The following is a 20,611-nucleotide window of genomic DNA, read 5'->3' on the forward strand; positions in this document are numbered from 1 at the left end:
AATAAAACATGTTCATCCTGCTTCTATGTATTGATATTTCTCTACAATAAGCAATTACACTATCTTCTAACATTTCTTCCCATGACATATGGTGGGAAAAAAGATCCTGGCCATTTTGGAAGGTACAACAGTCTTAGCCTCACATGCCACAGGAATGAAGAGGTTTTAAAAATGTTAACTATGGGGCCTAACATGGTAGCCCAGTGGCTGAAGTCCTTCATGCACTGGGATCCCATACGGGCACTGGTTCATATCCTGGCTGCTCCTCTTCCCATCCAGCTACCTGCTTGTGGCCTGGGAAAGCAGTTGAGGACAGCCCAAGTCCTTTAGAACCTGTACCCACATTGTGATATTTGAAAGGAGCTCCTGGCTCCTGGCTTCATATCAGCTCAGCTCCAGCCATTGTGGTCATTTGAGGAGTGAACCAGCAGACAGAAGATTTTTCTCTGTCTTCCCTTCTCTCTATAAATCTGAACTGCCTTAATAATAAAAACAAAATCTTCAAAAATATTTTTTGTTGAGTATAGCAATAATGAATATTAGACCACAAATTCAATCTAATTCAATGTCCTGGTACAGTTCAGTTGGAGTACTCAGAATTGCAGCTTGCTTAAGAGTACTACCAACCATGTACTTGCAGAATGTTACTGGGGACTTGCTTCTGATGGTTCTCAGTTCTTGAATTTTGGATCCCACTGCCCAATATTCACATTAAAATAGAAAAAAACTAAACTATTTTTAAGTGCAGGATATTTGCAGCTTAAAGGTTTCATATAAAACTGTCTTGGGACAGTTCCCAAGATTGTATGACCAAATCACAAATTTCACTGTTTTTTAACTTAGCAAAGAGGGCTTGGCATTTTACCCTTTTGTCAAAACACAAGACTTTCAGCACAACATCAGATGCGAATTCTCCCTCTGCAGCATTATCACATGCGCCATCAATTACTGCCATGCCTAAGTCTAGCATCATGCCAGCACATTAAGACAGAAGGTACTATATGCAGTGTTCACTGGACCAGAAGGACAGAAATAAGAAGGGAAGGTGGGGGAGAAAGAAACCCTAGAGAAGAAATTAAAAAAAGGCAGACCGTGCAATACAAACCAGATCATGGCTGCTTAGCTAATATGGGCCAACTGCTGTGGAAGAAAAATGTCGAACACCCCAAGTTGTGTAAATTTCTGTAAACATCTAAACACACACACAAACACACACAACACCAACCTAGTTAGGAACATAAATATATGTTGATCCTTTACCATATTAGTTTTGAAAATAAAAGCTAAAGTTAAAACACCTGTTCTCTAAACAGCCTTATTTTCTTGAGAGAAAAGGCCCTAGCACTTCTGCATGGAGCAGGGGTGGGTGATGGCTCTCATCCTGAAGTGCATAATGACTAAGCTTTCCTCTTGGCTACTTTTCCCCCACTCACATTTTTCTTGTAAGTTGCTGAGATGTTTAGGTACACTTAGGTACAAATATTAAACGCTGACAGTAACAACAAATTCAGACTTTTTAATAACAGAGCCAGGTATTTTAAGTAACATATTCATTAAAGTGGAAATAATGTTCAAGTTGAGAAGGTCTTCTAACAATTAAGAGCCATGTCTTCTTGGCCTTTTGGCTTAGATCAAGTGTAAAAATTAAGGGCCAGGATACAGAAATCTTATTTCATTGCTTTAATGTCCTGAAGTAGCATGAAAAGACAGAAAGAATCCATTTTTTTAAAAAGCTAGACATTTCTTAAGCTACATATGAGTTTATTTTGTTTCACAAGGGTCTATTAAGTAAAACTTATCACTCTAATTATTTCTAGTGGAACACTGCATATATAAGTATCTTGGCCAGGAAAGGTGACCCCACCAAAGGATCAAAATACATTTTACTCCTTTATTCAATTTACAAGAAACACTAAACTTTAACTTGCTATCTTTAATAGACTATCAGTATGGATCAAAATAGTATTTTTTGACCAAAATTCTGATTTTCTTCTAGATTTTTTTGGACTCTTTCCCCAACATACCAGGTATTACACTGCACCCCAAACTGATTACTGTAGAACATGCAAGAAAACAGCTCTAAACTGCACTATCAGTGAGTTTAACTTCATTCACATCAAATGTCACACGAACACTACCTAACTAACGGGCTAAGATCCCAAATTAAGTGTTGATCAGCTTACCGATTCTATAGGCTTGTCGAGTGATGCCTGCTCGATTTCCAGGTGTCCTTCCTCATACTGATCAAAGTGATTACCCTGAAAAAGACGATTTCAGTTATTTTTCAGAAATATTAATTACATTCTTTCTAGTAGGCAATTAAAACTGCATGACAAATTCAAACTTTTCTAAAAAAATATATAAAAACTTTAAAGTCTAGACCTGGGGCTGTTCTGTTGTATAGAAGTGTAAGCTTCCACCTCCACTTGTGCTGTGGACTCAAGTCCCAGGTGCTCCACTTCCAATCCAGCTCCCTGTTAATGGTCTGAGAAAGCAGGGCAGGATGGCCCAAGTGCTGAGGACCCTGCATCCACATGGGAGACCCAGAAGAAACCCCTGGCTCCTAGTTTCAGACCAGCACAGCTACAGCCATTTAAGCAGTGACCCAGTGGCCAATTAAGCAGTGACCCAATGGATTGAAAATCCATCCTGTGTCCCATCCTCTCACTCTTAGTTTCAAGTAAAATAAATAAATCTTAAAAAAAAAAAAAGTAAGTAAGCCTAGCACTAAAATTATGAACTCTTTTTCCCTAACAACCACAAAATTGTAAGAGCCAGCGCAACAGTGCAGAAATGCTAATCCTCCACCTGCAGTGCCAGTATCCCATATGACCACCGATTCAAAGTAGCTGTGCTACTTTGCATCCAGGCTTCTGTTTGCAACTTAGGAAAATAGTGGTGGATGGCCAAAACTTTGAGGCCCTGCCCCCACGTGGGAGACCTGGATGAAGCTCCTGGCTCCTGGCTTAGGAACGGCTCAGCTCTGGCTGTGGCAGCCATTTGGGGGAGTGAACCAGCAGATGAAAGATTTTCTGTTTCTCCACCCCCACCCCCCCCCCGTAACTTGGATCTTTAAGTAAAAATAAGTGACTTTTAAAAAATTATTTATTTTCGGGCCTGGCGCAGTGGCGCAAGTGGTTAAAGGTCCTCGCCTTGCACGCCCGGGATCCCATATGGGCGCCGGTTCTAATCCCGGCAGCCCCGCTTCCCTTCCAGCTCCCTGCCTGTGGCCTGGGAAAGCAGTCGAGGACAGCCCAAAGCTTTGGGACCCTGCACCCGCGTGGGAGACCTGGAAGAGGCTCCTGGCTTCGGATCGGCATAGTATCGGCCTGTTGCGCTCACTTGGGGAGTGAATCATCGGGCGGAAGATCTTCCTCTCTGTCTCTCCTCTCTGTATATCCGCCTTTCCAATGAAAAAATAATAAAAATAAATCTTTAAAAAAAAAATTATTTATTTTCACTGAAAAGGCAGATTTACCAAGAGAAAAAAAGAAAGATCTTCCATCCATTGGTTCACTCTCTCAAAGGCTGCCAACATGGGTCCAGCGCAATAGCATAGTGGTTCAAGTTCTTGTCTCACAGGCGCCAGGATGCCATATGGTTGTTGGTCCTAATCCTGACAACCCCGCTTCCCATCCAGCTCCCTGCCTGTGGCCTGGAAAAGCAGTCGAGGACGGCCCAAAGCCCTGGAGCCCTGTACCCGCATAGGAGATCTGGAGGAGACTCTGGGCTCCTGGCTTTAGATTGGCACAGCACTCACTGGTGGTTGCGGTCACTTGGAAAATAAATCAGCAGATGGAAGATCTTCCTCTCTATCTCCTCCTCCTCTCTGTATATATGCCTTTCCAATAAAAATAAATAAATCTTAAAAAAAAAAAAGGTCGCCAACCTATGGAACTGAACTGATCTGAAGTCAGGAGCAAGAAGCTCCCCCCAGGTCTCCCATGTGGGTACAGGTTTCCAAGGACTTGAGCCATCTGCTGCTGCTTTCCCAGACCACAGCAGGGAGCTGGAAGGGAAGCAGAGCAGGTGGGACACAAACCAGCACCCAAATGGAATCCACACAGAGGACCCAGAGGAAGCTCATGACTCCTGGTTTCAGCCTGACCCAGCCATGGGCATTGCTGTCATTTACAGAGTGAATCAGCGCATGATGATTTCACTCTCTCTGTAACTCTTTCAGATAAATCAATTTTTTTTCAAAGATATATTGATTTTTTTAAAAGATTTATTTTTATTATTTTTTCATTGGAAAGGCGGATATACAGAGAGGAGAGACAGAGAGGAAGATCTTCCGTCCGATGATTCACTCCCCAAGTGAGCGCAACGGGCCGATACTATGCTGATCTGAAGCCAGGAGCCTCTTCCAGGTCTCCCACGCGGGTGCAGGTTCCCAAAGCTTTGGGCTGTCCTCGACTGCTTTCCCGGGCCACAGGCAGGGAGCTGGAAGGGAAGCGGGGCTGCCGGGATTAGAACCGGCGCCCATATGGGATCCCGGGCGTGCAAGGCGAGGACCTTTAACCACTTGCGCCACCGCGCCGGGCCCAAAGATATATTGATTTTTATCAGAAAGATCAGATTTCTGCAGAGAAGGAGACAAAGAGAGCTCCATCTGCTAGTTATCCCCAGTAGCCCCAACAGCTGGAGCTGAGCCCATCCAAAGCCAAGAGCTCCTTCCAGGTCGCATGCAGGTGCAGGGTCCCAAGGCTTTGGGCTGTCGCCTACTGCTTTCCCAGGCACAAGCAGGGAGCTGGATGGGAAGTAGAGCAGCTGGGACCCAAACCAGCACCCACATAGGATCTAGGTGTTTACAAGGTTAAGGATTTAGCCATTGGGCCAGTGCATCAGGCCAGATAAATAAATCTTGAAAAAAATATTTCAATAATTTTGCTTTCCAACAAAAATTAAGTTATTTCAACTTAGAAAGTACACAAAATTCCATTTTTAAATTCCTTATTAATTCCAATTCGTCACTGTTATTTCTGTAATCATAGTACAATATACAACAATTTCTAGTGAATTATTATGAAAGCAAAAATTCTTCGAAGTTAGAGAAACTAGAAATCTTAATACACCACCAATTTGCTAACTGTATAACCTTGGGCAAATCCGCAAGCCTCTCCCCAGGCCTGTTTCTGCAGTTATAATACCCACATGATCATACTACAGTATTACCACACAGATTAGGAGACACAGAGTAATGGACATTAAAACACTGCTGAGACAGTGAATAATTAAAGAATAAACCTCACTTATTAAGTAAATCCAATTCTATGTACTCTGGAAGGAATGAATTGGCTAGCAGCTTCAACAAACAAGAAGTCGAAAACACATGGCACTGGGTCAAAGGTAGGAACACACCACATCATCTAAAAATACATGTACACCTGCTTGACATTTCAAACTTTCTGGATAATCTGATTATGACAAGAACTGGCTCTCTTAAACAGCTCCACACTGAAAAATTACTAACTTAAATACTCCCACAGGGGTCAATCTTTTTTCACAAATGCCTGAAAAATACAGCAAACAAAACTCTTGAGGCATTGAAAATGGCAGAGAAATAACTGTTAAGAATTCCTCTTGGACCCAGCATGGTAACCTAGTGGTTAAATCCTAGCCCTGCATTCTCCAGGATCCTGTATGGGCACCGATTCACGTCCTAGTCGTTCCACTTTCCTTCCAACTCCCTGCTCATGGAATGGAAAAGCAGTGGAGGATGGACCAACGTTTTGGGACTCTGCATTCACATGGGAGACTTAGAAGAAGCTTCTGGCTCCTGGCTTCAGACTGGCTCAGCTCGGGCCATTGCAGCCACTTGAGGAGTGTACCAACAGAAAAAAGAATTCCTCTGGGACGCACTGGGATGTATTATTTCTTTAGCCACTAGCTGATGATAGTATACTCTTGTCTCCTCACATTTTGAAAAAACTGAGTAATCCATAGAAAAGTACATATGAAAGGACACTCAAATAAGAGACAATCACTATAATTATATATAATAATGCAACATTATTACTCTCTAGAATACAACATTCATTCATGAACGTCCCTTAACTCACTTTACAGGGAATTACAGAAACTAATAGGTGGCCTAGGTAATACACAACACAACAGAAAGTTAAATTCTAAAGTCTGGATATTTACACTCTACTAAGCCTCTCCTTACCACCTGCCTTCATTCAACCACTAACTCAAATATCTGAGTGGATTCTTTGTATCAAATCCTGACTCAATACTATAAAAATACATAAAACAGGCAAAGATTTTACATTCAAGGAGTTCTAAGTCCAATGAGATAAGATAAATTATAAGAAGGAAGTATGCAGAGGTTAAAGGCTGAGACTAATCCAAACTATCTGGAAGCTAGGTCTTTAATTAAGTTCCACTTGTAAAATGGGATCCTAGAGTCCATTTGGGGGCTCCCACTGTGGTGTAGCACAGTAAGCCACCACATACGACACACCAATACTAGCATCCAATGTGAAGGCTGGTTCAAATACTGTCTGCTGTGCTTCTGAACCATCTTCCTGGTAAGATGTCCATGAAAGCAGCTGAAGACGGCCCAAGTGCCACCCATGTGGAAGACCCAGATGGAGTCCCTGACTCCTGGCTTCAGCCTGATTCAGCCCTCTCACCAGTGCAGCAACTTACGGGGTGAACTAATGGATGAAAGACAGGGGTCTCTCCCTATCTCTCTTTCAAACAACATACAAAGCTTTTAAAAAATGAGAGAACATACACCTATACTATGGGCTTACCACAAATCACATGGGATAACAGTACAACACATACTAACAGAATCCTAGGCTCTGTCAGGTGCTACTATTCTACACAAGTGCTACTACTGAAATATGACCAAAGTGCCACAGTAGCACGGAAAGTGAAGCAATTAACCCTCCGGAGGGAAACCATGAGAGGTGGCATCAAACCAATCTTGAGGCAGTAAGGAATTTGCTAAAGAGAAGAGCATTCTAGATAAGCAAGAGCATATTCAATAACAAAAGAATCTGTCATGTATGGGCCCGGCGCAATGGCCTAGCAGCTAAAGTCCACACCTTGAATGTGCCAAAATCCCATATGGCCACCGGTTCTAATCCCGGCTGCCCCAATTCCCATCCAGCTCCCTGCTTGTGGCCTGGGAAAGCAGTCAAGGATGGCCCAAAGCCTTGGGACCCTGCACCCACGTGGGAGACCTGGAGGAAGTTCCTGGCTCCTGGCTTTGGATTGGCACAGAACAGGCTGTTGCAGTCACTTGGGGAGTGAATCAATGGACGGAAAATCTTCCTGTCTTTCCTCCTTTGTGTATGTCTGACTTTCCAATAAAAATAAATAAATCTTAAAAAAAAAAAAAAGAACCTGTCATGTGCAGCTAACAGAAACAGCATGATGGCAGGACAAGTGGAAAAAAAAAAAAAAAAAAAAAAAACAGCTGTTAAAATGAAACAAGATGTTTAAGAGTTATATACCAAGTTAGGGGGTCTAGACTTGAGAAGAAAGTCACATTTAGGAGAGATCAAAGTTTAGATCTTAGCTTACTAACTACATGATTTCAATTTCTCTAAGCATCAGCCTCTTCATCTACAAGATAAAATATCACCACAATCTAGTTTGGACAATTACTTGGATGAAACATCTCCCCAGTGTTTCAGTGCCATGCCTGGAATTTTTTTTCCTAAAGATTTATTTTTATCGTATAGTCAGCTATACAGAGGAAGGGAGAAAGATCTTCTGTCCTCTGGTTCACTCCCCAAATAGCCACAATGGCTAGAGCTGAGCAGATCCGAAGCCAAGAGCCTCTTCCGGGTCTCCCACGCAGGTGCAGGGTCCCAAGGCTTTGGGCCGTCCTCGACTGCTTTCCCGGACCACAGGCAGGGAACTGGAAGGTAAGCACAAGAGCCAGAATGCAAGGCAAGGACTTCAGCCACTAGGCTACCACACCAGGCCCGAAATAAAAATTTTAAAACATATTTTATAATTTTACTCATAGCTTTATTTACCACAACAAAGGAAAATCCTAATATTGCAGCACATAATGACTCCACAAGCATCAATTCTAGCTCCTATAGTTATAACCTAGAGTGCAGACTTTTTCATTTTTACCAGCACTGCCTAAAAAAGTAAACTTTTTTCCCTTATTAACTTTAGAAAAATGTTTTTCTTTTCTAAAATCTCTATTAAAATGTCAGTGAGAAAACATGACAAGTCATTTCATGTATCTTAAGATGAATTGTAATTCCATTTTTAAATTAATGAAATTACCAGAGTGGCAAGGATAACAACAAACAATTGGATGCTCACGAGATGAGACCAAATGTACTAATACAAAGATGCTTTTTTGTTATTTGCATGACATACAACAGAGAACTTAAGATGAACATAAAAAATAATTTAGGCAAATAATAAGAAACTGTTTTGTCCCACCATGACTTTAATTGCTGCCATGCTATCTACAGCACTTACTGAAACCTTGTCGAACACGAAGCTATTTAACCTATGTGCGATGTCAAGAGTGACTTTAGCTACTTTTTCTTTCATACATTCCTAAGCCAGGTACACTAAACATATTTGTCCGAATCCCCAATTAATTAGTGTAAAGCACGACAATCCAGTCTATTCTTTCTTTTAGTCTGGGCATATTTACCCTTTTGGGTTTAACTAATACACTATGCACTGAGCACATCTGGCCAGGATTCCAATGTTAAATAGACAATTCGTTTTTTTATAACTGGAAATCATTACAACATCTTCTGGTATTCACTGCAGCATCACATCAATGCCTTCTTTCAGAGTTTGTGGTGGTCATTTGTAATTTCTTTAGTAATTTCCATGAATTTGCTTTCACTTATGGCTGAATGGCAATGCTAATATGAAATGAGAAGTAATGCCAGACATACAAGCACAAGTACAAGTTGTTTGGGGGAAGGAATTTTAATAGAATTCAACTGGATATCTAAACTAAATCCATTTTTATTAACAACATATTAGAAGCTGATTAAGTCCCAAGAACAAAAATGAAACCTCTACAGGTTTCAGATTCATAATTTAAGAGTTTCTCAAAAAAAAAAAAAAAAAAATTCTCAAGAATTTGTACCTAAATAGACAGAAATCACTTGGAAATGTACCCCAGTTGTAAAGTTACAAATCAAAACAGTTAATCATATGTTCAAAAATAAAATTTTTAACATCTATTTTTATTGAAAAGGCAGATGTACAGAGAGAAAGATTTTCCATCTGCTGGTTCACTCCCCAAGTGGCCACAACGGTCAGAGCTGAGCCAAAAGCCTCTTCCAGGTCTCCCACGTGGGTACAGGGTCCCAAGGCTTTGGGCCGTCCTCGACTGCTTTCCCAGGCCACAAGCCACAGGCCCCCATATGGGATCCCGGCAAATACAAAATGAGGACTTTTGCCACTAGGCTACTGTGCCGGGTTCATGAGTGGGATTTTTAAAAATAAATAAACCGGGCCCGGTGTGGTGGCGCAAGTGGTTAAGGTCCTCACCTTGCACACTCCGGGATCCCATATGGGCGCCAGTTCTAATCCCGGCGGCCCCACTTCCCTTCCAGCTCCCTGCCTGTGGCCCGGGAAAGCAGTCCAGGACGGCCCAAAGCTTTGGGACCCTGCACCCGCATGGGAGACCCAGAAGAGGCTCCTGGCTTTGGACTGGCATGGTAATGGCCGTTGCGCTCACTTGGGGAGTGAGTCATCGCATGGAAGATCTTCCTCTCTGTCTCTCCTCTCTGTATATCTGCCTTTCCAATGAAAAAAATAATAAAAATAAATCTTTAAAAATAAATAAATATATATATATATATTATTGCTTGAAGCTCTGTGATTACAGTTCTTTCCAACCACAAACACCACAATGCAACATTTAAATATCTATCTCTGCAAAGCTATGTCGTCATGTGTCCCACATTTAGGAGCTTTTTGCCTTTACCCTTCAAATCACCTCCAGGAAAACCTTCCCTTATGCTCGCCTTACTTTGGTCACTATTTCCTAATTTTTAATTTTATTTTTATTTACTCCAAATATAGAGTTACAGAAAGAGAAAAGATAAATTGATCTTCATTGCTTGTTCACTTCCCAAGTAGCTGCAAAGGCCAGGCAGAAGCCAGGAGCTTCATCAGGGTCTCCTACATGGGTGCAGGAGCCCAAATTACCTGGGCCATTCTCTGCTACTTCCCAGGCACATTAGCAGGAAACTGAATCAGAAGTAGAGAAGCCAGACTTGAACCACCGCCCATATGGCATGTCAGCACTGCAGACAGCTTAACGCGTCATGCAACAATGCTAGCCCTGCTTTAGTCATTTTTAATTCCTTAAAAATATGTTAAATAGCAAAATCATTTTGAATTCGTTAATAACCATGCCAATTAACCATGAATATTATTTTTAAAGAGTTATTTATTTATTTAAAAGGAAGAGCTATATCCTTGGGCCCAGCAGCGTGGCCTAGCAGCTAAAGTACTTGCCTTGAACGCGCCGGGATCCCATATGGGCACTGGTTCTAATCCCGATAGCTCCACTTCCCATCCAGCTCCCTGCCTGTGGCCTGGGAAAGCAGTCGAGGACAGCCCAAAGTCTTGGGACCCTGTACCTGCATGGGAGACCTGGAGGAGATTCCTGGCTTCAGATCAGCGCAGCACCAGCCATTGTGGTCACTTGGGAAGTGAATCATCGGTCAGAAGATCTTCCTCTCTTTCTCTCTGTATATCTGACTTTGTAATAAAAATAAATTAAAATCTTAAATAAATAAATAAAAGGGAGAGCTACAGAGAAAAACAGAAGGAAAGATCTTCCATCAGCTGGTTCACTGCCCAAATGGCCACAAAGACCAGGACTGGGACAGCTCTGACCCAGTATGTTGAAATTGGTGGGGCTGGTACCAAGGTGTAGTAGATTAAGCCTCCCAGCATGCTGCTGGCATCCTATATGAGCACCCATCATGTCCAGGCTGCTACAGCTCCCTGCTTACTGCCTGGGAAGGAAACAAGAATGGCTCAAGGCCTTGGGCTCCTGCACTCAAGTGAGAGACCTGGGAGAAGCTCCTGGCTTCGAGCTTGCTTAACTCCAGCTATTGTGCCATTTGGAGAGTGAACCAGCAGACGGAAAATATTTATCTCTGTCTCTCCTCTGTAAATCTGCCTTTCAAATAAAAATAAATCTTTAAATTAAAAAAAAAGAGAGAGAGAAAAGAAAACCATAAAGATTCTGTACAATGTTTCAATACTTCAGGCAAAGCAGACATGGATTTGCACAGCTTTAGCCATTTCTTCCAGATGATGAGAGAATCACACTGGAAACAAAGGCGCTGCCCATGTGTCATCTCTGGCATGCCCAAGGTAAAATGCCAGATAATACAACACAGAAAATACACAGGCCCAGCACAGTACTCTAGTAGCTAAGTCCCTCCCTTGAACGCGCTGGGATCCCATATGGGCATCAGTCTGTAACCCGCTGCTCCACTTCCCTTCCAGCTCCATACTTGTAGCATGAGAGAACAGTGGAGGATGAGCCAAAGCCTTGTAACTCTGCACCCACCGTGGAAGACCTGGCTCCAGGCTCCGGATTCACTTAGCTCCAGCTGTTGCAGCCACTTGGGGAATGAACCAGTAGAGGGAAGACCTTTCCTCTGTCTCTCCTAAACTCTATATATCTGCCTTTTCAATAAAATAAATAAATAAATCTTTTTTAAATAAAAGAAAATATGCCAATATCATTATGATTACTTAAATGGATTATATAAGGTTCTTAGACAACACATACATATATGTATACAAGTTTAAAATCCTTTATTTGAAAGGCAATACGAGACAGAAACATCTTCCACCATCCATTCATTTCCCCAACGCCTGCAACAGCCAGGGCTAAGCCAGGTCGAAGTCAGGAGCCAGGAACTCCATCCAGACCTCCATGAGTGGCAGGAACTCTGGTATTTGGGTCATCATTTGCTGCCTTACAGCCAGATTAGCAGGAAAAACAGCACAGTAGCAGGACTCAAACAAAGTACTCAGATGTGTATGTGGGAGTCCCAAATGAGGCTTAACTTGCTTCTGTATGAAACTTGCTCAAAACTGTACCATGTCCTTTAAGATACCTCTGTACATCATCGCCTTATCACACACATCTACCAGTGAAGATCTTTTTTCATCAGAAATCTCTAATGCGGGAACATTCAAAACCAGAACCATCAATCCTATGAAGCTACGTATACTAAGAACATTTCCTCACTAGCAGTTAGCAGCAGCAATGTGGTACTGACAGAATACTAAGCACTGGATCCCAACAGCCCCTTAAAACAGCACATCAGTAGAGAAATGAAATTTTCATTCATTAACACCTCCAACCCAAGGTATTAAATATATGTGTATTTCAAATTATGCATTTTCCATTCATTTGTATAGAACTCTAATCTTTGAACAGATGTTTTAATCTGCTAAGTGCCAAGCAGCAGTAACATCTCACAAAAGGATGTCAGGTTCTTAAAAGCGGTAGTTACAAGTCTTGAGACATTTTTAAAAACGCATGGACCTAGATCACAGAAATTTCAAAATATAAAACAGTCAAAAAGGCTAGACAAAAGGTTGTCTAAACTGATTCAATCAAGTAACACACCATGTTCTCTATGAAAGAAACAGTGTGACTTACCACTGTCAGAAACCTCCCTGGAAGCCCTTGGGAACCAAGACACAAATCAGGACAGAACATAACAGCAAAGGGGAGGAAAAATGATTGTATCACCTTTCTAACAGCTCTTGCTCTTCGTAACCTATAAATTTACAGTCCACGTTGGATAACTCAATTACAGCCACATAAAACATATGATCACAGAGACAAAAGTCATGAGCACAGCCAGGTCCAAGGGGTCAACCTGAAGTTCTTCCATTTGATGGTTACTTAGCTCTTCTGTACCTCATCTGGAAAGGCTAGTAACAGCACCCACCTCACAGGGTTATTCCAAAGATTACAGATACACCACTTGGGATCCCCATCCTATATCCCAGTGCCCGCACCTTCTCTAAGGCACAATCTGGGAAGCAGGAGGTGATGGCTGAAAGAGCTGGGTCCCTGCCACCCCCAGGAGAAAGCCAGACTGAGTTCTCAGCTTCTAGCTTTAGACTGGCTCTTAACCCTGTCCTGCCCAATGCTAGCATTTGGGGAGTAAAGCAACCAATAGAAGTTCTATCCGGTCATCTTTCAAATAAAACAAACAAGTAAATAAATTAAGATTATTATTCGGCCCTGGCACAATGGCTCAATGGTTATTCCTTACCTTGCAAACTCTGGGATCTTATATGGGCGCCAAATCTAATCCCAGCTGTTCCACTTCCCATCCAGCTTCTTGCTTACAGCCTTGGAAAGCAGTAGAGGATAGCTCAAAACCTTAGGACCCTGCACCCAGGAGGGAGACCCAGAAGAGGCTCCTAGCTCCTGGCTTTGGATTGGCTCAGCTCCAGCCACTGTGGCCATTTGGGGACTTAACCAACGTATGGAAGATCTGTCTCTCCTCACCGTAAATTTGGTCTGCCTTGCCAATAAAAATAAGTTAATCTTTTTCTAAAAGCAATATACATAAAGCTTGTAAGAGTAGTACCTGTTCATTATTATAGTAAATTTTATCAAAAAATTTTATTGAAAAGGCAGATCTACAGAGAGGAGATAGACAGAAAGATCTTCTATTCACTGGTTCATTCTAAGTGGTGACAACAACCAGAGCTTAGCAAATTTGAACTCAGGAACTTCTGTGTCTTCAATGCAGACACAGGGTTCCAAGGTTGGGCCATCTTCTACTGTTTTCCCAGGTCACAAGCAGGGAAGGAGTTATATAGAAAGTGGAGAAGTCAGTACACAAACCAGTGCCTATATGGGATCCTGGCAGATGCAAGAAAAGGATTTAGCCACTGAGCCATCATACTGACCCTGCACCCACATGAGAGACCCAGAAGCTCCGGGCTCCCGGCTCCTGACTTCACTTGGGGAGTGAGCCAGTGGATGGAAGATCCTTCTGTTTCTCTTCTCTGTAACCTGAGTTTTTTTTTTTAAAGATTTATTTTTTTTTTCCCATTGGAAAGGCGGATATACAGAGAGGAGAGACAGAGAGGAAGATCTTCCGTCCGATGAGCGCAACGGCCGATGCTATGCCGATCAGAAGCCAGGAGCCTCTTCCAGGTCTCCCACGAGGGTGCAGGGTGCCAAAGCTTTGGGCTGTCCTCGACTGCTTTCCCAGGCCACAAGCGGGGAGCTGGAGCTGGAAGGGAAGTGGGGCTGCCGGGATTAGAACTGGCGCCCATATGGGATCCCGGAGTGTGCAAGGTGAGGACCTTAACCACTTACGCCACGCGCCAGGCCCATTAACCTGCCTTTTTAATAAAAAAAATCTTGAAAAAAAAAAAGCAATTCTACAAATCTACCAAGTAAATGGCAAAGAAAATGACAGCCATCTAGCTAACTTATCTCAGAAAATAGAAATTCCCAGTGCTGCAAGATCTGTTTACAGCAATAAACAGGATCTGCCCACTATTAGGAACCTATTGTGGATTACTTTTTTCAAGTCCAGACAGTGGTTTAGCCATTTTTTTTTTAATCATTTGAAACCTTTTGGAGGAGGCCAATTTAATTTAGAATATGTCAACTTGAAAAATGCTTCAGATTATTTCCAGAACTATCCTACTACATAACACGCTCTAATAACTTTAAATCCATGGGCATCATTAATGAAAGCAAGACTATTTTTATTAAATCATCCAGAAAAAAAAATTTTAAGCTATTTTTGAGAAATTTAGAAAAAGTAACTTAACAAAAGTTTTTAACAACTTATAATTGTCTAAAAAATTTTCAATTCCAGGGCCCAGCACAGTGGCGCAAGTGGTTAAAGGTCCTCGCCTTGCACGCCCGGGATCCCATATGGGTGCCGGTTCTAATCCCGGCAGCCCCGCTTCCCTTCCAGCTCCCTGCTTGTGGCCCAGGAAAGCAGTCGAGGATGGCCCAAAGCTTTGGGAACCTGCACCCGCATGGGAGACCCGGAAGAGGCTCCTGGCTTCGGATTGGCATAGCATCAGCTGTTGATACTCACTTGGGGAGTGAGTCATCAGACGGAAGATCTTCCTCTCTGTCTCTCCTTTCTGTATATCTGCCTTTCCAATAAATTCCAATAAAAATAAAAAAATAAATCTTTAAAAAAGAAAAAAAAAAAAGATTTTCAATTCCAATACTCTATTTACCCAAAATGGCAGGAACTCTTTTTAATTTTAAAAATTAACATTTTCCTCAGTGATTCAATGCAGCAGGAGTTGGTTATTTTAACATAAAAATACGAAACAAAGTTAAAATCTATGTGATATTGTCAAGAGACTAACAAGCAACCAAAATCAGGCTTTTCATTAAACCCACAAAAGCTTCGGGAGAGGCCCTATTACTTAGAATGTGTGGAAGGTACCTGTCTCAGTTTTTTCAGGTGACAGCGTTTCTGCCCTACAATCCATGGTTTCCAAAATCTCCATTCAAGATGCTGTATATGTATACCCAGTTTCTGAAGCCTACTGCAATTCTGTGGTTACCACTCATTCTTCCCCAAAGCCCAATTATCTCTGTCCATTTTCAATTTTATTAGGTCACCTTGAAATTCTCTCCTCTGAAACGCATTTGGAGGTTTGTGTCAATGCATGTGTGTTTCTTAACCCAGGGAAGCTTACGTGGGATCTTCCTCCAACTTCGGTGACCCTGTCTCAAACCCAGACAACAGCGAGCAATTCTGCTCTGTGCCACAGCTATCCAGCAGAGCCTTGATCACAAAGCTTCATCACTGAGCCCCGTCCCTCATGGCTGCAAAACTTCTGCTGCCACTAGCCCGTGGTAGAATCGGCTCAGAAGCCCCACACACCCTGACCACTGCAGCCAGCTGGTCATCCCAGAGCGTGCAAACCCCTCTGCTCAACCAGGGCTGAGCTTCTGCAAGGCAGGGCTGCAGCGTCAGGAAACTTGAGTTCCGAGCTTCATCCCTTGACCCAAATCATCGCTGCCAGGATATGCGGCGGTAATGCGGTGGTTTTCCTGGGAGTCTCCGGGCCCTTTAACTGACACGGACTGACCCCATCCCCGAGTCTCTTCGCACAGGCGCGTTTCGGCGGTAATAAGGCTCAACAGCCCCAAAATGAGTTGTTCCAATTTTACCTCCTCTCACCTCAGGCTCAGTACTGCTTGCCCTCACAAGGACATTTTCCCATATCAACATTGGGAGGAAGAAAAAGCACGCCTTGGGCTCCAGTTATCACACGCTGGGCAAGCCCGAGAACAGTAAGCTGCTTTAAGATCTTTCTAGCTAAGCCCTGAGAGGTTAATCTGACATCGGAACCACGGCCCTCTAAAGTTACTGGTTTCCAAGCCCAACGAACAGGCTGGGAACAGCTACATTTATACGCAGGGAAATTGCAAGGCTGGACCGACCAAACAGGCGTCTGATAACCAAAGGACCCTTGGCCCAGGTGAGGAGAGGGAAAACCAGATAACAAAAGGGATGCGGGTATCAGAGGAAGGGAAGGGGGGAGGACCCCGAGAGCCACCCGTGTGAGCAAAACCGAGGGGCTGGGAAGTCCCGGGCTCGGCGACACTCGCCCCCAAGCCTGCCTCAGCCTTCCTGTCCCCCCTTGGGAGCATCAGGCCGGGCCCCCCACCCCGACCCCAACACACACACACACACGGCGACCAGGCTGGGGTCCCGACACCCAGAGCCCAGCAGGCTCAAGCCCTGAGCCCCGCCGGCCGGAGCTGAGGGACAGAATCCCGGGGGGCAGGAGATGCGGCCTCGCCACAAGCTCGGAGGCCCCTGGAGAGAAATCAGACGCCAAACAGCGGGCCGCTTCCCAAGCCGGTGCAGGGCCTGAAAGGCAAGAGGGCTGCGGAGCCAGGCTGAAAGCGGCTCGGGGCTCGGCCGGGGCCTTCCCCGCCACCCGCGGCGACGCCCGTGTTTACCTGAAAGTCTCTGTCCTCGTTGAAGCGGGAGAAGCGGTCCGCCATTTTGCCGCCTTCACTGCTCTCAGGACGACGCTCTCCGGTTCGCTCGCCCCAGCGACACCCGCCCCCTCCCCGGCTCCCCGCCTCCTCCCACGCCCCCCGGGCGCGCGCAGCCGGCGGAGCCAGACGGAGGGAGGGCGCGTCCTGGCGGAAGCGCTGTCTGCGCAGGCGCCGCCCGGCCCCCGAGGGCGGAGCCTCCCCGGGTGCCCGGCTCCGCGGACGGCCCACTGCGACCCCGCCCCCACCCCTGCGTGAGCGCGTGCGCACTCGGGGCCGGGCCAGGCCAACGCTTCCGGGAAGGCGTGAGGTGGGGGGCCTGGTATGGCTGGGGGGTCTCCCTGTCTGCTCTCCTCCCGGTGTTCAGTGTTCACCGTTGCGTCTCGATAAACATTAAAGTTCGTTCTCTTTTCCTCAAGTAGCAGCCTAACGCGGCGGTTCACCCTAAGCATTAAATGGTTAAGGAGATTAGAATACCTTCTTGCTTAGGACTTAAGGTCCTGTGGAGGGATGACAGATAACGAATAAAATAGGTCATGGTTTAAATTATTAATTAAATTTTTAAAGCTGTCTACAGTAGTGAGAAATCCCACCTCTTTTTTTTTAACTGAGTTAAGATTTATTTTTAAAGGGTAAATAAAGCTTTGTACATCCTTTTAAAAAATGACAATTCAGAAGTCTTAGAATTAAACAATGAATGTTCAATATCATAAAGCTGTGTGTAACAGTAGTTGAACTAGTGGTAACATTTTACCCTTGTAAAAATGTCATAGAATGCAAATCGTAACTTGGATCCTTCATGATTCAAGTGTTTTGCACAAAAAAGGCTTATCAGTTTTGTGATAGAAATCCCTCCAGATCCTCAAGTCCTCCATACTGCCATGCATCAGCTCACACGGTGGGGTAGCTGGCTGGTGAGGCAGTCCCGCAGTGGTTGTCTTTGTCTTTGATCATTTTCACGTAGCCATCGATGCCCCATTCTGGACCCCAGCTGTTCTTCACAAGCCAGTATTTAGTGATGTTTGGATGTGTTCCTTCAAAGCCATAGGCAACCACCAAAACACTGTGATCAGGTTCCTTGCTGTTGCATTCTTTGTCGTAGTAGATGCCCGATCTGTAGAACTGGAAGGATGGGTGGCCTGCATTAATGATAGCAGCAGAGATGGACCCCACGGTGGCCACAGCTTTCAAGAAAGCCTTCTCATGCTGTGGAATGTCCAAGCCCGTGTCTTTGGCTGCAGAGCATTTGGGCCTGTACTTACATGTTTCGTGGAGAGCTTGATACGGGTAGGATTCCTGAGTCCAGGCCTCCGTTCTCTTTCACACACTCAAAGACATTGTCCATGAGGTCACTGTTACAGCCCATATTGCCCTGGGATTTAGAACAGTCCACAGAATTCTGCTCACTCAGGGACACCAGTTTGCCAGTTCCTGAGAAAGGGTACCAGTTGCACTGAATGCCCAACAGGAACCACACTGACCCTGATTCTTCATGGGAATCACATAGCCTTTCTCGCACCAATCCAAAGATGTAGGGGTCTGAAGCATCAGAGGTTCGTGAAACATTTTCCCCTGCCTGTGTTTCTGATGTTGATAGCCATTCATCGCTTGTCTGAATTCATTGGTCATGTCGCCATAGGCATTCATGGCCATGGTGAAGCCATGCTTGCCTTGGCTGTATTTCCCATTGTGAATGTCAATCATCTTCTTGTTCTTCTCCCACACAGCTCTCCTCCATCCTTCTTCATTCAAGCCATAGAGTCTCTTGCGTGTTGCTTTCCTCTGGTACCACTGTGTATCTAAATTCTGATCAAAGTTTGGAATAGCGAAGGCTAGTCCCCAGCAAAGGGCAACCAGGAGAAATAAAGGATTCATGGTTCAAAAACCTGGTGGTGGGCGCAGGCACACTCCGCACCCACTTGGCACCCTGGAGGTCACTGCAAGGCCGAGGATCTCGATTCCCACCTCTAAAGTGAGTTAGTGATTCGCAGCCTTGGATGGAGCGAGCAGCTTTTTTGAGGAATCCTTGGAGAGAGAACGATCCAACACAAGCAAAGCTCCCTGGGCGCCAGGACCCTTTTTAAAAAATTAGGAAATTGAGTTTACTACAGCCTGAAACTGGAAGCTTTACTCTGCTGCAGCTTGGCTCCGCCCTGAATTTACTTATCTTTACTGCTCCTATCTCTAGCTGACTTTGTGGATCAAAAATCAAGATTTTTTTTTTCTGTCCATGGCCTTCCTGAGGGCCTCACCCGGCATTCCAGGACTCTCAGCCAAAATACATAAAGCACAGAGGACGGGTGGCCAAGACTACGCTGCTGGCCATGTGGTTGCAGAAATCAGACAATGGGAAATGGTGGTCTAAGCTGTATGCTGAGGAGGTCACAGGGGCTTCCAGTCCTGGGAAGGAATATGGCCTCCATTCCCTTTATGCCAACTCACTCTACCTGTCCCCCAGCCTGACCCCCAGATCTCTAAGGACAGGGAGGTAAACACCCAGAATTGAAATGCTGGTAAGGAAACGTTAGCGTAAAGTAGCAGGTTGAATCTTATACTTAACACATAACCATCTTTACCTCCTCTCCCCACCAAGATGGCCTTAAAATGGTGGTAAAGGGGCTCAGCACAATGGTTCAGCTGCCTAATCCTCTCCCTGTAAATTCCAGGATCCCGGCACAGCGCGATAGCATAGTGGTTAAGGCCCTCGCCTTGAATGCACCAGGATCACATATGGGTGCCGGTTCTAATCCCAGCAGCCCCCCTTCCCATCCAGCTCTCTGCTTGTTGCCTGGGAAAGCAGTTGAGAACAGCCCAAGACTTTGGGACTATACACCCATGTGGGAGACCAGGAGAAGTCTCCTGGCTTCTGATTGGCTCAGATCCTGCCATTGCAGCCGCTTGGGGAGTGAGCCATCAGACGGAGGATCTTCCTCTATGTCTCTCCTCTCTGTACATCCACCTTTCCGATACAAATAAATAAATATTTTTTTAAAAGATTTATTTTTATTATTTTTTCATTGGAAAGGCGGATATACAGAGAGAGGAGAGATAGAGAGGAAGATCTTCCCTCCGATGATTCACTCCCCAAGTGAGTGCAACGGGCCGATGCTATGCCGATCCGAAGCCAGGAGCCTCTTCCGGGTCTCCCACGTGGGTGCAGGTTCCCAAAGCTTTGGGTCGTCCTCGACTGCTTTCCCAGGCCACAGGCAGGGAGCTGGAAGGGAAGCGGGGCTGCCGGGATTAGAACCGGTGCCCATATGGGATCCTGGGTGTGCAAGGTGAGGACCTTAACCACTTGCGCCACTGTGCCAGGCCCTAAAAATTTTTTTATTAAATGCTCTATTGGCTGGTGTGGTGGCTCAACAGGTTAATCCTCTACCCTGTATTGCTGGCATCCCGTATGGGTGCCAGTTTATATCCCAGCTGCTCTACTTCCCAACCAGTTCCCTGCTTATAGCTTGGAAAAGGTGGCCCAAAGTCTTGGGACTCTGCAACTATGTGAGACACCTGGAAGAAACTCCTGGTTCCTGGCTTCAAATCAGGTTGCTGCAGCCATTGCAGCCATTTGGGAAATGAACCAGCAGATGGAAGATTAATCTC

General features: G+C 44.7%; 1 protein-coding gene and 1 pseudogene across 3 annotated transcripts in view; both read right to left on the bottom strand.

Moving 5' to 3' along the window:
* Window positions 1-17,088, bottom strand: part of GPATCH8 (G-patch domain containing 8) — a 75,926-nt gene extending 58,838 nt beyond the window's left edge. Inside the window, exons 1-2 of one of the 3 annotated variants that reach the window (XM_040989215.1) lie at window positions 16,973-17,088; window positions 2,184-2,258 (exon numbers count right to left, since the gene is read on the bottom strand). In XM_040989215.1, coding sequence (XP_040845149.1) covers window positions 2,184-2,258; window positions 16,973-17,017 — 120 coding nt within the window. In that variant the 5' untranslated portion in view covers window positions 17,018-17,088. Of the gene's footprint in view, window positions 1-2,183; window positions 2,259-16,972 lie in introns of those variants that run through there. The other 2 variants (XM_040989216.1, XM_040989217.1) reach the window with 2 other exon arrangements.
* A 796-nt stretch (window positions 17,089-17,884) lies between these two features.
* LOC121162316 lies at window positions 17,885-18,941 on the bottom strand (annotated as a pseudogene).
* Window positions 18,942-20,611: the final 1,670 nt, after the last annotated feature.

The sequence above is a fragment of the Ochotona curzoniae genome, unplaced genomic scaffold (assembly GCF_017591425.1).
Source record: "Ochotona curzoniae isolate NIBS_2020 unplaced genomic scaffold, NIBS_Ocur_1.0 contig_520, whole genome shotgun sequence".
NCBI lineage: Eukaryota > Metazoa > Chordata > Mammalia > Lagomorpha > Ochotonidae > Ochotona > Ochotona curzoniae.